The 16621-nt window shown below is 49.8% G+C and overlaps 2 protein-coding genes and 1 long non-coding RNA gene across 8 annotated transcripts in view; 2 read left to right on the top strand and 1 right to left on the bottom strand.

The window, feature by feature from the left end:
- Window positions 1–3465, top strand: part of CFL1 (cofilin 1) — a 5788-nt gene extending 2323 nt beyond the window's left edge. For 2 of the 3 annotated variants that reach the window (XM_082748564.1, XM_082748565.1), the window contains 3 exons: window positions 1992–2299; window positions 2523–2599; window positions 2816–3465. In XM_082748564.1, the coding sequence (XP_082604690.1) occupies window positions 1992–2299; window positions 2523–2599; window positions 2816–2928 (498 nt within the window). In that variant the 3' untranslated portion in view covers window positions 2929–3465. Of the gene's footprint in view, window positions 1–26; window positions 356–1991; window positions 2300–2522; window positions 2600–2815 lie in introns of those variants that run through there. The other variant, XM_082748566.1, reaches the window with a different exon arrangement.
- Window positions 3119–16553, bottom strand: SNX32 (sorting nexin 32). 4 transcript variants are annotated; one of them, XM_082748513.1, is made up of 13 exons: window positions 16385–16553; window positions 8689–8793; window positions 8183–8293; window positions 7916–8037; window positions 7616–7739; window positions 7347–7451; window positions 7048–7153; window positions 6799–6874; window positions 6501–6540; window positions 5636–5722; window positions 5358–5517; window positions 5191–5276; window positions 3119–3952 (listed from the first exon to the last, which is right to left on the bottom strand). In XM_082748513.1, exons 1-13 carry the CDS (start codon window positions 16418–16420, stop codon window positions 3794–3796), a joined length of 1317 nt encoding a protein of 438 aa, XP_082604639.1. In that variant the 5' UTR covers window positions 16421–16553; the 3' UTR covers window positions 3119–3793. The 4 variants fall into 4 exon arrangements, with proteins under 4 accessions (XP_082604639.1, XP_082604641.1, XP_082604638.1 ...); XM_082748515.1 differs by lacking the exon at window positions 3119–3952 and adding an exon at window positions 4027–4071; XM_082748512.1 differs by lacking the exon at window positions 3119–3952 and adding an exon at window positions 4451–4735.
- LOC309873288 overlaps window positions 16532–16621 on the top strand; it is a 39430-nt gene continuing 39340 nt past the window's right edge. Inside the window, exon 1 of the long non-coding RNA XR_014316258.1 lies at window positions 16532–16621. This is a non-coding gene — a long non-coding RNA (uncharacterized lncRNA).

The following is a 16621-nucleotide window of genomic DNA, read 5'->3' as shown; positions in this document are numbered from 1 at the left end:
GGGCGGGCGGTGTTGGGACGCGCGTGCGCGCCCGCGGACGCTGGGGAGGGCTGGCTCGGCCGTCGCTCGCGCGCCCCCTGGACTCCCTTCCCCTCCCCCACCGCTCTGCTGCGCCCGCGCGGACACTGGCTGTGGGGGAGGGGGTTCCGCGGCGCGCGCGCGCGCCCGCCCCTCGCGGAGCAGCCGCTGGCGCGCGCTGAACCAAATCGGTTCACGGGGTCGCGCGTTCGACGGGAGTACGCGACGTCGGAACCCGGCCCGGGGGCGGCGAAGGAAAAGCGCGCGAGCGGTCTCGGCGCGCGCGCCCCACCCAAGGGCTGTTCCTGTCTCCGCGTCACCCTCCCTCGGCTGGCGGGTCTGTAGAGAGCAGGTGGCAGGGATGTCTGCGCCCAGGAGGGGCGGGGGCGGAGGGCCAAGGGGATGCGGGGGCGGAGGGGTCCGGGTGCTGACGCTGGGGATTAGGGGCTTGCGCCGCGCGACCCGGAGCCACGGGTTTGCACCGCGGAGATCACGGCCCTGCGTGGGAGCTCACAAAGCCATCTGGGTTCTCCGCTCTCTACATTCGGCAGAGGCTGGAACGGCACGGTCCGCTGGCGCGTGCGCACACGCTCAGGCCCCGCCGCTGGGCCCGAAGCCCTGGACAAGCGGGGCCTTCGTCTTTCCCGGATGGGGCCTGAGGGTGGAGCCGAGTTTAGGGAAGTGACCCAGGCAGGCACCGCCCGGAAACCACCCCGCCCCCTGTGTTCGGCCCCAGGGCTACGAGAACTGAAGGTTGTGTAACTTGTCCAGGCTTCGGCCGGCTGCGGAGGGGGCTGAAAGGCCTGTCGGAAAAGGCGATTCCTCGGGGTGCTCTGGGGGTGCTCCTGCCTTCGGGTACTGCTTTCTCCCGGAGGGGGCCTGGCCGGGCGAGCGCTTTTCCCCGCCTACTCCGGAAGCGGCTGGTCACGTGGCCGGCTTCCTCTGCAGTTCCGGGCGCGGGGGGGCGCAGCAGATTTCACTGTGGACAGCAGCCCCCCTCCAGGCTAGGGTGCCCCCCCCCAACACGACCCAGAGTAGACGTTTAAAGAGCTCTTGAGGACCGCGGGTATTTGGTTTTGACCTGCTAACTTATGTCAAGCGATCTTCGGGTCCTACATTTTCCCCGGAGGACGGGGAGTTAATGGGTTAGTGTTTTAATTAGGGACTGTGATTCTTGCTTTGGTTGAAGATGATCCCAACAAAGAGGATGGTTTGTGAACAACTGCACTACTAGTTCTGATGGACTTAACGAGAATTAAACTCATTGGTGTCCTATCTACCATTGTTGGGGGTCCTCGTTCTCTCTCCAGAAGAGGTGGCTCTAACCTGGGTGCCTGGGTCTCCCTTTCCTGTCTGTGAAGTTTTGAGTCAGGACTATTATCGAAAAGCTGAGATGGAGTACTGTAAGAAAGGAGCCTGTAGATTCTTTTAATTCTGGACTCACATCAAAGCCGAGGTTCTGCTGTTTACAGGTTCTTGGTTTCTGGACTATAAGATGTTGGGTGAGGAGGAGTGATGTTGAATTAGATGATAAAAGGTTTCTTGTAGGACTACCGTTCTGTTGTCTCATTTGGTCCTTGGACGGTGGCTTTGTGGGGTGGCAAAATATTGACACTTGTCTGTCTTGGGAAGGAGTAGTGATCTCTTCGTTGAGGACTTGTTGGTATCTGAGGTAGATCTCTTACGATTGCAAAGGAGATCTTAAGATCTTTTTAGGGGGAGTCCCAAAGTCTTTACTATTTTTTTTTTTAAGATTTTATTTATTTACTTGACAGAGATCACAAGTAGGCAGAGAGGCAGGTAGAGAGAGGAAGGGAAGCAGGCTCCCTGCTGAGCAGGAAGTGGGATGCTGGGCTCCATCCCAGGACTCTGGGATCATGACCTGAGCTGAAGGCAGAGGCTTTAACCCACTGAGCCACCCAGGTGCCCCCCAAAGTCTTTCCTTTCTGAAGTGTATGTGGCTCATCCCCTAGGCCTCCGGCGTGGCGGTCTCTGATGGCGTCATCAAAGTGTTCAATGACATGAAGGTGCGCAAGTCCTCGACACCAGAGGAAGTGAAGAAGCGCAAGAAGGCGGTGCTCTTCTGCCTGAGCGAGGACAAGAAGAACATCATCTTGGAGGAGGGCAAGGAGATCCTGGTGGGTGATGTGGGCCAGACTGTAGATGACCCCTACGCCACCTTTGTCAAGATGCTGCCAGACAAGGACTGCCGCTATGCCCTCTACGACGCAACCTATGAGACCAAGGAGAGCAAGAAGGAGGACCTGGTGTTTATCTTCTGGTGAGCTTCCCTGCAGGCGCTTCTTTCTGTGCCTCCCTAGCTCTGGCTCACCCTGCTTTCTCAGCATGGGGACCTCTGTGTGTTGGGGGGGGGGGCTTGTAACAAACACTGGTCAGTAGGGAACTTGAGCAAAGCCCGAGTGCTTGAAGTCCTCTCTCACTTGAGGGTACTTCCAGACTTGGAGAGAGAAGTTTGTTGCATATTCTCTGTCGTTTCCCTCCAGGGCACCTGAGTCTGCACCCCTCAAGAGCAAAATGATTTATGCCAGCTCCAAGGATGCCATCAAGAAAAAGCTGACGGGTAAGGGCCAGCATGGATGCCATGTACCTTTTCATCCAGGCTTTGGCTGCAGAGCAGGGTGAAAGGCATGGTATATGAGATGCCTCTCCCCTCCTCTTCCCTGCCTGCTGGAAGGTAACCTTGTCCCTTCCATCTGTTCTGATTGGCTCCTTCCCAGCCCCAACTTCCCCTCCCCCAACGCATCCTGCTCACAGATGCTCCCTTTCTTCCTCACAGGGATCAAGCATGAATTACAAGCAAACTGCTACGAGGAGGTCAAGGACCGCTGCACCCTGGCAGAGAAACTGGGGGGCAGTGCTGTCATCTCTCTGGAGGGCAAGCCTTTGTGAGCCCCCTCCAGCCCCCTGCCTGGAGCATCTGGCAGCCCCAGACCCTGCCCATGGGGGTTGCAGGCTGCCCCCTTCCTGCCAGACCGGAGGGGCTGGGGGGATCCCAGCAGGGGGAGGGCAATCCCTTCACCCCAGTTGCCAAACAGCCCCCCTCACCCCCTGGACCTTCCTCTTCCCTCTATTCCCTGACGGTTCTGGCCTTCCCAAACCGCTTTTGATCTTCTGATTCCTCTTGGGTTGAAGCAGACCAAGTTCCCCCCAGGCACCCCAGTTTGGGGGGGGCCTGTATTTTTTTTAACGACGCCCCAATTCCCCACCTGTTCCTCCCTTTTCCCATGCTGCCAACTTCTAACCGCAATAGTGACTCCGTGCTTGTCTGTTTAGTTCTGTGTATAAATGGAATGTTGTGGAGATGACCCCTCCTTGCGCCGCCTGGTTCCCCTCCCCTTTTTTCCCCTGGTCTTGGCCACCCGTGGAAGCAGGACCAGTAAGGGACCTTCAATTAAAAAAAAAACAACACACACACAACAATAAAAAGGCTCACTAATGGGATGTTTGTTTCAGGGTTGGGGCCCAAGGGACCTTGCCAGGGAAGGTATGCTGAGATAATGAGCAGTGTCTCTTCTCTAGACCCAGCCTCCAGCCACCCCCTTCATTTGGTCGCAGGACATGGCTGAGCTGTCCTCTGACAGTTCTCACTCATAGTGGGTATCACTGGTTGGGCCCAAACTAACTGACTGTTGGGGACTTCAATGAACTGGGGTGTGTCTGCTGCCGTCCGCAGGAGCCCTTCAGGCAGAATGGCCTTCATACCTGAACACTCTCCTGTAGCCTCTTCCCTGGGTGGGCAGCTGGGCAGTGAGGCCTATTCAACCCCAGGCTCAGGCCTGCCTAGTGTGGGCTGTGAGATTACGGAGTTACAAAGTGCCTCTTGAGCTGTTCTGTCTTCAAGGTTCTCTCTGGTTTTCCTCTGACTTCTTTCATGGATGGCTGACTCATCTATGAGGGCTGGGTTCAGTGGCTGCTGTGAGTCAGAAGCCAAGTTGAGCATTTAGCCTTCTGGAGATTTGACTGGAGTCCGGGGTGGGGCCAGGCCAGGTGGATCCCGGGACTTCAGACCCAAGTCTCCTGGGCCCCACCTCCCTGTGTTTAACCAAGAGGGTGTTGGCTGGAGCCCCAAGCCTTTTGCTAGCATTGCTGCAGGCTCTCTGATATGTACTTTGGGTTTTCACCAGCCTGGGAGGTAAAGGTATCCTATAAATCTCACCCTAAGGGTGGGAATGCGGGCTTATTACATGCACACACACACCCAAACTGGGGGGAAAAGGAAAAAGCCTGTTAAAGCTGGTTCCTTAGTTCTCTGGAGTTTGCCAGTGTCTCTTAAAGTGGGAAGCAGGAAGGGTAGTTACTTTTGGCACTGGTGGGGGTGGGGTGGGGTGCCCAGGGTCTGGTGTCCATAGTGCCCTGGTTACATTCCTGGTGGGCCCTGGAGCTGTGGGAAGTAAGGACTAAACAGGCTTCCTTGCTACAAAAAGCAAGCTTTTATTTGTGAACAGGCTGGAGACAAATGAACTTGGGGTGGGGGGGCTGGGGGGGAAGATTGGAGATGGGGTGGGCCGGGGCTGTCCCCCAGATCCCAGGAGTGGAGGGAGGTCCAGACCCCTGGCCTCCCTGAGGTCAGGGTTCTTACCTGTGGCCAAGTATGGTACCCATGATGCCCTAGCTTCCTCTTGCAGGACCTGGCCCTTTTGGGTGGGAGTGGGGCATGGGCTTGCCCTGGGAGATCGTGGGGCCTGGCTAGTGGTTGCTGTGGTGGGGGAGGTGGTATGTTGAGGGAAATGGGAGGGGGGGGGACTCTTGCCACTAAAGGCCCTGAAGTAGGCTGTAGCTGCTCTAAGGCTCCCCCTTGAGGGCGATAAGGGTGTTCCGGAGAAGCAGGGTGCTGGCCTGCATAGGAGAGAGGACCTTGATGTCCCCCACCACTGCCACCCTGCTTCATGATAGAAGGGGCGTTCTTCCCACACTTGTAAGTCCTACCCCCCTCCCTCTTGCATTCTTGTCCTCAGCAACAACAGCTGCCGTTTATTGAGGGCATATTAATGATGGGAAGGGAAGGGTCCTGGTCCAAGATGAAACGACCCCGAAAGTCCACGGGGGGCTCCCAGAGCACCTGCCCCCAATACATGCTTGCCAGTACTTGGTAAGAACCTAGAGGTCTGGGAGGGAGGTGGCAAGAGAGCACAGTGAGGGTGGAGGGCTCACCTTGGCGTGTTTGAGCTCCAGCTCTGCCAGCTCTATGAGGTTCTTGCGGAAGGAGGAGACGCGGCGGGACTTGAAATCCATGAGCTCTGGAGGGAAGGAAGGAAAAAATGGGGACCCTGGCAGAGTAGGAAGCCCAGTGGCAGGGCCTCTGGGGCCATGGGGCTTACCCTGCTTGGCTGAGTCCGAGAGGCGTTCAAAGCGTTGGCAGCACAGCTGCTGGTGGCTCTCGGCAGTCCGCACCTCCCGGTTCCTAGTGCGTGCCTTGTCCAGTGCCTTGTTGGCATTCTCATAGTCGGCCAGGGCTCGCAGCCGCCGGTACAGCAGGTCCTGGGGCCAGCAGGGGCACAGGATCGTCGATGCCTACGGCCTCGTCTGCCTGCCCTCCCCTGTTGGTCCAGTCCTGCTGTCCTCCAGCCCCAAGGTTTGTGCTGGGGACATATCTTACCTTGGCTGCCTGTGAGTCTCGCATGTAGTATCTCAGCATGTCTGATAGCTTGAGGTCCTCATCAGATGCCACTCGGCCCTCCAGCTTCTGTATCAGGAAGTTTCGAGGCTGGGGAGGGAGCTTGCAGAGGAGCAGCTAAGGGATGAGGTGCTGCTGCTCCTCTCAACAGCCAACAGAGTCACTTGATGACCACTCCAGGTCAAACCCTGATGTTCAGGGGAGCAGGCCAGGGAAAACTTGACTGAGGAGTGGCATCTGATCCGGATCTTGGGGGCTGAGTAGGAATCAGACAACAGCCAAAGGCTCTGCAGGTGTGCAAGCCTCGTACGTGTTCAGGGAACCATGAGGTCAGTGGCAGTGCTCAGATGGCAGTGGCTGGATCCCAAAGGCCTAAAAAGCAAACTAAGGACTTTGGGCTTTGTGTTTGGGGCAGTTTCTGGAAGGGCAGGGTCCCCGAAGGTCCCTGAGCAGGGAGGAGATATGATCCAGCAGAGGCTTAGAAAGACCGGCACACTGCCGTTGACTCTTGGAGGAGAGTTCAGGAAGTGTGTGTCTGGGGCAGGATGCTGGCAATGCGGGGCAACCTCCCAGAGGCACGTGGCCCATCCTTGTACATGGCTTGCCAGGCCTGCTTCCCACCCCCACCCCCACCACCCCACGCACACTTCAGACCAGATCCCTGTCTCCTCTCCAGCTCATTAAACTAGGGTTTGACTGAGGGTGAGTCCAGGGTATCACTGGCCCAAGTTATCACCAAATGTTCCGAAATGATCCTCGAGCTTTGTCCTTTTCTAGGAGGAGGCTATTTAGTCCCTGCAAAGGATCATTGATTGGGTGCCCTTCCAATACACAAGGCAGGACTCACCCTTAGTCGTTCAAAGAGCTCTGCCAATTTGAGGAAACTCCTAGGAGGCAGTGGGGAAGAGTTAGGGCAGGATTCTTAAGAGGGTGTTGCTTAAAGCCTCCCTGCCCTTAGCGCTGCCCTTAGCGCTACCCTTGCAGATGCCCTGCAGTGGGGAAATCTCCCTGGCGTCTTTCCCAAATCCCAGCAGGAACTTCACCTCCCACCTACGCTGATAGGGCGTTTCCACAGTGACCCCTCGCGGGCAGGCACGGTATTACAGGCATAGACAGGGGCAGGAAGGGCAAGAGGGAGTCCTCACGTCTTTAGCTGGTTGACTTCCTGTGTTCCCAGACTGTTCAGTGCAGCAGAGATAGGGATAAAATCGTCTGCCAGGCCTGTTGGGGAACAGCCCTCCATCAGACCCCCTCGGTCTGCACATCAAGCCCCAGCATCAGTGTTTGTGTCTTGGAGAGACACGGGATGTTTCCTGCTTTCTTCTCTCCCCATAGGGAGTAGGCATGCCAGGGGGAAGGGGCAGGGAACCCAGGGCCCCTTGGGCCCTGCGTACACTTGTGGGAGTGCATGACACGGTCTGCCCGCAGGCAGGCGTCCCGGATGCGGGTGTGGTACTCCAGCAGGAAGGTCCTCTCGTGCTCAAAGAAGTCATCCACCTCCTAAGAGAGCCAGACAGGAGCCGCTTACACTGAGTCAGCAGGAACATGGTGGCCATGGACTCGCAGGGGCAGCACGATTTCCCTCTAGGCCGTGCCCCACCGGTGGTTTCCCTCCCGCAGCCCCCCTGGGCCTCAGTGTTTGCTGTGGACTTGAAGCCCTGGGTTGAATCCACAGAGGGGTCCCAGGGGTCACCTTGAGCCCTGACATGCTGGTGATGAGGGCTTCATCTGCAGACTTCACGATATTCCTCAGAAATCCCCCAAGAAGCTCCTTCCTATTCTTTCCTCGGACACTCAGCTGAGGCACACAGGGGAGAGTATGGTGCTGGGGTGGGCGCTCGCACCTCGCACCCCAGGCTCACGTCACTCTTGGAGCTGATGAGAAGGAGGCTTGAACCCACCTAACGCCCTCCCTGCCCAACCCCCAAGGGTGACCCAAGGGTGTGCTCTGGCTCAGCTCACATCCTGGCCATATTCCAAAAAGACAAAGAAGTTGTGGTCTCGACGCAGGGTCGGGTGGGCCGCAAGGCGTTGCAGAAAGACCTCGTGCATTGCAACTGTCTTCTTAAAGAGAGCTAGGTACTCCCTGCGGAAATCAGCAGGCAGCTCAAGGACCCTCCTTGGCTCTGATCATCCCGCCCCCTTCCCCTCAGGAGCCCTGGGGTCAGAGGTCAGAGTCTCTAACTAACCACAGGGGATGAAATCCGGGGACTCTCAGGACAGGGCTGGGCCTGGAGCTCAAGGAAAGGAAGTAGCACTCACGCCTCTAGCTCCTGCTTCATTTTGGCAAATTCTTCCCGCGTGATGGAGCTGTCCCCCTCACCCAACTTCTGCAACTTTTCCCTCGAAGCCTCGAAGTCTGGCCTTGGAGGGGCTGGGGGAATCTGCTCGAAGGAGGGACAGAGTGGGCAGGTCTCTCATGGCTGAGAAGGCCATCACCCACCCCCAGAAGCATCGCTCAGTCTTCCATGCCCACCCAAGCACCCAGACCTGCCCCTCACGGCCCCAGCCCGCCCGGCCCTTCCTCACAATGAGGCCGGCGTACTCCTCGTTTTCCACATAGGCGTCGTGTAGCCAGATGAACTCCTCATGTTGTCGCACGACTGAGAACTCCGTCTGGGCGAAGTGAGGGAGGCAGCTCTGGAAGCCGGGAAGCATGTCTGAAGTGTCTCTCCTCCCCCCCAAACCCTGGACCTGCTGGGCATCCTGGGCACCCACTCTCGGGCTTCCCCAATCCCACATTCCAGGTGAGGCCCAAGGTGGGCCTCAGTGGCTCAGCCATCCATGATTTCCGTCGGGATGACGGACAGGGGATGGTTAGGACTCGGGGCCAGAGGCAAAAGGCAACTGGAGAGGAGGCAAGATGCCTGCTTTCTCGGAGAGGCAGGGGGCAGGAGTCAGGTTGAGGAACAGGGCCCAGAGTTGACGTTGGCATCTGGCCCTCACCCCCCAGGCAAGCGAGACCGAGGGAAGCGGGCTCCTCGAGCTCCCGAGGCCGCCGCTTCAACCCCCCCTCGCTCCTCTGGCAGCCTCACCTTGGTCTGAACGGTGAATTTCACCTTGTCGCGCTCGCTCACGGCATCAGAGATCTCCACCTGCAAGGTACTGTCTCCCTGCAGGTCCACTGATACGGAGGAGGGCTGCCGGGGAGGGGAGGTTTCTGACACGACTGACCACAGCCCCTGACCGCATCCTCACAGCGGACTCCGGGTCCTCCTGCACAGCCCGCCTCAGCAGCATTGCCTCTTCAATGCCCTGGGGTCACCAGCTAGAGGGATCCCGGGGAGTCACTGCTCGGGGTTCTACAATCACTACAACACTTTCCCACACTTCCTTCCTCAGAAGCGGGCCGGCTTCTCCCTGCTCTGCAGAGAGCACCAGAGAGGTGAAATAAGTTGTCCCAAATCAGCAGTGGCTGGGCCAGATTTGAACCCAGTTTCTCAAATCCCAAACCCCAAGTGCTTTCTCAGCTACCAGCTCACCTCTTCCCCCGCTGGTTACTGAATTCAGGCATCCCGATCAGTGAGCCCCCAGACTACGAGTTCATTCTTGCATTGAGCTTTTCCACACACCGTTATTAAACACCTACTCAGTCTATACCACTGTACCCAGTGAAGGAAGAAGCCACTGTACCTTCAAGCATGGCTCACCAGTACATAGACTGTCACCAGCCCACAGCTCATGTCCCCTCGCTCTCTACTGTTGGTAGTCATTTAGATTATTTCAAGGCTGGCCTATTATGGATAAAACTGCCTTGAACATTCTTCCATGTGTCTTCTATGGGGCAGGCATGTGTTTAAATCTTTCGCAGACACTACCAGTTTCTCAAGGTGATTGTACAAATTTATATTCCTGCCAGCATTGTATGAAAATTCCAGTGGCACCACACCCTTGCCAGTACTGAGAATTGTTAGTCTTTTTCATGTTAGAAAAAAATACCCTGGTGGGGGCAGGGTATTTGCGGATTGTGGCTTAACTTGTATTCCCTGGTGAGGAATGATGTTGAATACCATTTTATGTATCCATCACCTGTTTAGAGATCTTTTGTAAAGTGCCTATTCAAGTCTTGTGCCCCTCCCCTCCCTTCTCTTAAAATTGGATTGTCTTTTTCTCATTGATTTGTAGGGGCTCTTTATATATCCTGGAGACAAGTCCTTTGTCAGTTACGTGTTGTCAGTAACTCCTCTTCTTTGGGTTGCCTTTTCTCTCTTAATGACCTATAATTTTACAAGCTCTTTTCTTTTATGATGCAGGATTTTTGCATACCCTTGAAGAAAATTTTGCCAACCCCCAGGTCATGAAGATATTCTCCTATTTTTTTTTCTTCTAGAAATTAATAGTGTAAGCTTTTATAATTAGGTCTATGATCCACCTTCACTTCATCTTGTATACAATGTAAGGTATGGGTTATGACTCATTTTTGTCATACAACAGCCAGTCATTTTAGCACTATTTGTTAAAAAAAAAAAAAACCAACTTTTGAGTATTGACTTGCTCTGGTACAAATCTTTTTTTGGTAGAAAATAAATTGACTTCATAAGTGTTATAGGTTTTGTACTATCTGTTCTGTTTCTCTGATCCATACATCTGTACTTTTGATATTTTCACACTGTCTTGATTACTGTAATTGACAAACTTGAAATCAGATAGAATTAACAAAATCATTCTGGCTATTATAGATTTTTGCATTTCTGTTTAGTTGTAGACTCAGCTTGTTAATTTACACCCAAAAAATTTGCCAGGATTTTGATTGAGATTAAATTGAATCTATAGGTCACTTTGGGAAGGATAGACATTTTTATAATTTTGAATCTTCCAATCCATCAACATGAAATATATTTCCAATTATTTAAATCTTCTTTAATGTTTCTCAGTAATGTTTTGTAGTGTTCTCTGTAAAGGGTTTGCACATCTTTGTTAGATTTATTCCTAGGTATTTTATGATTTTTTTTATTGTTGTTGCTATTTGAAATATTTCACTTTTTTAAATAGACTTTAAAAAAAAAGATTTTATTTATTTATTTGACAGACAGAGATCACAAGGAGGCAGAAAAGCAGGCAGAGAGAGGAAGGGAAGCAGGCTCCCTGCCAAGCAGAGAATCCAACGTGGGGCTCGATCCCAGGACCCTGGGATCATGACCTGAGCCGAAGGCAGGGGCTTTAACCCATTGAGCCACCCAGACGCCCCTATTTGAAATATTTTTAAAAGATTCATTCCCTAGTTATTTATTGCTAGTATGTAGAAACACACAATTGATTTTTCTATATTTACTTTATGTCCAAGAACCTTGCTATATTTACTTACTACTTTAAATAGTTTGTAGATTATTTTGGGTTTCCTCCAGATAAAATCCTATAATATAAAATAATGACAGTTTTAGTTTTTCCTTTCCAAACTTTATACCTTTTATTTCTTTTTCTTGCTTTATTGCATTTGCTAGGACCTCTAGTACAATGCAGAAATGGTGATATGTGAGAAAGGAAATCCTTGACTTGTTCCTGATCTCAGAGGGAATGCATTTAAAATGTAATCCTGGGGCACCTGGGTGGCTCAGTGGGTTAAGCCTCTGCCTTTGGCTCAGGTCATGATCTCAGGGTCCTGGAATCAAGCCCCGCATTGAGCTCTCTGCTCAGCAGGGAGCTTGCTTCCCCCTCTCTCTCTGCCTGCCTCTCTGCCTACTTGTAATCTCTCTCTCTCTAAAATAAATAAATAAATAAATAAAATCTTAAAAAAAAATCCTAAAAATGATTAATCCTGAATCAGATTAATGAGACTCCCTTCTATGCCTAGTTTGGTAAGATTTTTATCTACGTTTCCTCCCTTTATTGAGATATCAAATGTCATTCTGTAATGTCCTGAATTTCATTGATTGATCATCATATATTGTACCACCCTGCATTCCTGGAACAAGGCCTTCATCATGAAGTATTACCTTTTTGTTTTTTGGTTTCTTCTTTTTTTTTTAAGATTTTATTTACTTATTTATTTGAGAGAGAGAGAGGGAGAGAGAGAGAGCCCATGCAAGCAAGTGATTGTGGGGAGAGGCAAAGGGAGGGGGACAAGCAGACTCTGTGCTGAGTGTGGAGTCCAATGCAGGGCTCAACGCCATGACCCTGAGATCATGACTTAAGCTGAAATCAAGAGCTGGATGCTTAACCAAGTGAGCTCCCCAGGTGCCCTGAAGTATCATATTTTTATATACTGCTTATTCAACTTGATGACATTTTGTTTGTGATTTTTCCATTTATGTTCACAAGACAAATTAAACTGTATTTTTCCTCTCTTTTAATGTTTTTGATAGGATTTTTTGTGGTAAAACATGCATAACACAAAATTTACCATTTTAACCATTTTAAAGTGTACAGTTTATTGATATTAAGGATATTCATGGTGTTGTTCAATTATCACCATCATCTACCTCTTCCTGACAGGTTTTTGTATTGAGGCTATATTGCCCTCCTAAAATAAGTTGAATTGTGCTTTCTATTTCTGTTTTTGGAATAACTTACATAAGAATGTTACTAGCTTTCCTTTAAGGCTTCAAACAATACACACGTGGAATTTTATTGCTTAGAGAGGTATTTCTGGAAAAGTTTTTAATTATAAATTTACTTCCTGTAATAAATATAGGACTATTGAAATTCTCTATTTCTTGTTTCAGGTTTGGTAAGTTGCATTTTTTCAAGTAGTTTGTCCATTTTGTTTAAATTCTCTCATTTGTTGGCATAAGCTTTTTCTTAAATACTTTATTTATTTATTAAAATTTTATTTATTTGAGAGAGAGCGGGAGAGAGAGAGAGAGAAAGATGAGTGGGGGGAGGGGCAGAGGCTGATGGAGAAGCAGATTCCCCCCTGAGCAGTGAGCCCCATGCGGGTCTCAATCCCAGGACCCTGGGATCAAGACCTGAGGCAAGGCAGACACTTAACCTTAATTGACTGAGCTACCCAGGTGGTGCCCCTCTTACTGTCTTTTTAATGACTGAAACATCTTTATCAATATGTACTTTATCATTCCTGATATTGGTAATTAATATTTTCTCCCTTCCTCCCTCTCAGTCTCGCTCTTTCTCTCTCTCATCAGTCTTTCTAAATGCTTATTATTTTTTAAATATTTTCAAAAAACTATTTTTGGCATTGTTGTATTTCTGTACATTTATATTTATCTTCTATTAATTGATTTCTGCTCTTTATTATTTCCTTCCTTTTACTTTCTTGGAGTTTAACTTGTTCTTCTTTTTCTAGTTTCTTAAAATTAAAATGTAGATCATTGTGATGCCTGGGTGCCTCAGTTGGTTAAGTCTCTGCCTTTGGATCAGATCATGATCCCACGGTCCTTCCTCAGTTGGAGTCTCACCTTGGGCTCCTGGCTCAGCAGGGAGCCTGCTTCTCCCTCTGCCTGCCACTCCCCCTGCTGTGCTCTCTCTCTCTGACAAATAAAATCTTTCAAAAACAAAACAAGGGGTGCCTGGGTGGCTCAGTGGGTTAAGCCTCTGCCTTTGGCTCAGGTCACGATCTCAGGGTCCTGGGACTGAGCCCCACATAGGGCTCTCTGCTCAGCAGGGAGCCTGCTTCCCTCTCTCTCTCTGCCTGCCTCTCTGCCTACTTGTGATCTCTTCTGTCAAATAAATAAATAAAATCTTTTTTTAAAAAAACAAAAAAAGAAATGTAGATCACTGACTTTTTTCAATCTTTCTTTTTTTCTAAAATACGCATTTGGAGGTATAAGTTTCCCCCCGGGGTACTTCTTCAGCTGTATCTCCAGTTTTGATTATCATATTTTCAAAACCATTTCTTTAAAAATTTTTCTAATTTTCATTGTCATTTCTGCTTTGACCTATGAGTTACTTAGAAGCACGTTGCTTACTTTCCAAGTATTTTGGAATCTAGTTATCTTTTTGCTTTGATTCCCCATTAATTCTACAGGACAAAGATCTCATTCTATGATTTCAAAGTTTCAAAACTTGATACTTGCAATATAGCCCAACACATAATGTATTTTGGTGAATTTTTCAAGTGCACTCAAAAAGAATGTGTTTCCACCAGCTGTTGGGTACAGAGCTTTAATTAAACCAATTAGATCAAGTTGATTAATCATGGTATTTTATTATTTTATTTATTTATTTGACACACAGAGAGAGAGCACAAGCAGGGGGAGTAGCAGGGAGAGGGAGATGGAGAAGCAGGCTCCCCACTGGACAAGGAGCCCCAGGCGGGCTGGATCCCAGGACCCTGGTATCATGACCTGAGCCAAAGGTAGATGCTTAACTGACGGAACCACCCAGGTGCCCCAATCATGGTATTTTTTTTTTAATTATGATATTTTAAATCTTCAAAATCCTTACTGATTTTTTTTTTTGTCTGCTTGTTCTACAGTTGAGAGAGTTGTGTTACACCTCTAGTTGTAATTGTGAGCTATTTCTCTTTCTAATTCTGTCATCTTTTCCTTTGAACATTTTGAAATGATGCTATTAGTTGCATATAAATTTAGGATCTTTTTTTTTAGAAAGTCAATTTATTTTCCTTTTAAAGATATTATTTATTTATTTGACAGACAGAGATCACAAGTAGACAGAGGGGTGGGCAGAGAGAGAAGAGGAAGCAGGCTCCCTGCCGAGCAGAGAGCCCGATGCGGTGCTTGATCCCATGACCCTGGGATCATGACCTGAGCCGAAGGCAGAGGCTTTAACCCACCAAGCCATCCAGGTGCCCCAATTTAGGACTGTTATATCTTCCTGTTGAACTGACACTTTAACCATTTAAAAATGTCCCTCTTTATTTCTAATACTTCTTATCTCACAGTCTACTTCGTCTGAAATTAATATAGCTATGCCAGCATTCTTCTGGGTCCTTACAGTTAAAGTATGCCTCTTTAAAAAAAAAAAGAGTTATTTATTTATTTTAGAGAGAGTATACATGTTGGGGGGGTACAGAGGGAGAGGAGAGAGCATCTTAAGCAGATTCCCTGCTGAGCATGGAGCCCAGAGCCATCCCACCATCCATGAAATCACGACCAGAGCTGAAATCAAGAGTCAGACACTTAACCGACTCAGACACCCAGGCACCCCTAAAAGTATGTGTCATTTGACAGAATATAGTTGTCTTCTAAAAATCCAATCTGAGGGGCGCCTGGGTGGTATCAGAATCTTGGTCTCAGCTCTGGTCTTGATCTGGGGTTGTGAGTTCAAGTCCCACTCTGGGCTCCATGTTGGGCATGAAGCCTATTTTTTTTTAAAAATCCAATCTGAAAAAAAGTCCAGTCTCAATTTTTTTTTTAAGTAACCTTATACTCCAGGTGGGGCTCCAAGTCTCAACCCTGAGATCAAAAGTTGTATGTTCTACCAACTGAACCAGCCAGGCACCCTCTGAATGTTTTTAACTGGAGTGTTTGGTCTATTCATAATTACTATAATTATTAACATAAACTATAAACCTACTATCTTGCTTTTTGTTTTTTTTCTTTTTCTCATCTTTTTTTTGTTGCTTTATTCTTTTTTTCCTTGTCTTCTGTTAGATTAGTCAAGTATTTTTATATTATTTCATTTTCTCTTCTATTATATTTTTATTTACATCTTCATTTAGTATTCTTTCCATTTCTTTCTATTTAAAGGAGACTCTTAGAGAAAGTAATGCTTATTCTAGAGGACAGGATCTAATACTGCACTTTCAGAGAGTCTGGTACCTACAAGTTTGGGAATGGACCCATCGGTTTGATAGCCTAGTAAATATCCCATATGATAACAGTAACAACAACAAAACAACACCAACAACATAACAGCTAACACTTACAATTGAGCTTCCTATAGGCCAGGTACTGATCTAAGCATTTTAATTAATCTAAGCATATTAATTAATTAATTTAGCCATGAATATGAACATAAACATTGAAATGGGTATTTTTTGCTCTATACTTTGTGTCTGTCAGCCCCCTCACCTCTCCAAACTCCCTTGAACCCCACTCCTCACTTGGCTTCTCTGATATCCCCAGGGCAGCTTTCCCCTTTGTCCAACTGCAACCTGCCCCCTCCACACACACACACACACACACACACACACACACATACACAATCTGACTCATTGGTACAATGGGGCCCTAAGTCTCCTGTCCCCTCCTGCTGCCTTAGTATCTCTGCTGTAGCCTGGACTGTTTGGTAACTGCTTGAGGGAGATGGGATTTCAAGGATGGACCACAGCTACTCCATCCTTATCCTCGGCCACCGCCCACTATGCACACGCGTCCAGTTCTGAAAAGTGTGCACCTCTGTGAGCCCAATGATGCTCAATAACTATTTGTTGAATGAAGTCAAGGGGAAAAAATGAAGAATTAATGATCTTACGATTATATGAACACAGGTACACAAATGAAGCCGTTAGTGCTGTACTGGATCCCTCCCCCGCTCCCTTGGCAAAGGAGAAGGGTACTCTTCCCAATCCCTGACATCCCTCCTTCCTCTTCTTCCCTATTAGGCCATAATCGTGAGCTGGTCCGGCGGAGGGGAGGAGTGGCAGTGACAGGTCCCTTTCCATCTGTCATGACAAAGGTAAACCCTGCCCCCTTTGCCATCCTCACCATGCCCCATGCAGGTGCCACAGTGGCGCCCCCCCCCCTTGCTCAGGTCTCTCTAGCTCACGCGTGCGCGCGAACACATGCACACACGTCCCACTCCCTGATTGGGCATCACTGGGTATCGTGGAGTGAGGCGGGGGGGAGGGGATTCGCATCCTTTCTTTACCTTGCTCTCCTTCCCAGCCTCTTGCCGCCCTTCCATCACCCTTCTTCTTGGCCGCAGCACACAAGTATTCCGCGGCCGGCCACTGCCCGCGCGCTCCCGCAGCTTCGTCCCCCGGTAGCTCGCCCGAGGCACGGGACCCTACCAGCTGACACGCTCCCCTCCCTGCTAGGAGTCACCTGGAATCGGGCGTGGTTTCCACCCGCTCCTCTGCAGCTCCGCCTTTTGATTGGCTACCAG

The sequence above is a fragment of the Mustela nivalis genome (assembly GCF_964662115.1).
Source record: "Mustela nivalis genome assembly, chromosome: 9".
Classification (NCBI taxonomy): domain Eukaryota; kingdom Metazoa; phylum Chordata; class Mammalia; order Carnivora; family Mustelidae; genus Mustela; species Mustela nivalis.
The sequence above is the reverse complement of the archived record's forward strand: the minus strand, read 5'-3'. Positions and strand labels throughout refer to the sequence as shown.

Bases quoted from the DNA above. Each gene is read 5' to 3' on its own strand.
- SNX32 (XM_082748512.1), bottom strand. From the start codon at position 16,420: ATGGAAGGGCGGCAAGAGGCTGGGAAGGAGAGCAAG. The intron at 8,794-16,384 runs GTAAAGAAAGGA...CCTCCCCGGCAG, and splicing joins AGGCTGGGAAGGAGAGCAAG to CCCTCCTCCGTATCAGTGGA. The intron at 7,452-7,615 runs GTGAGCTGAGCC...TGTGTGCCTCAG, and splicing joins TTTTGGAATATGGCCAGGAT to CTGAGTGTCCGAGGAAAGAA.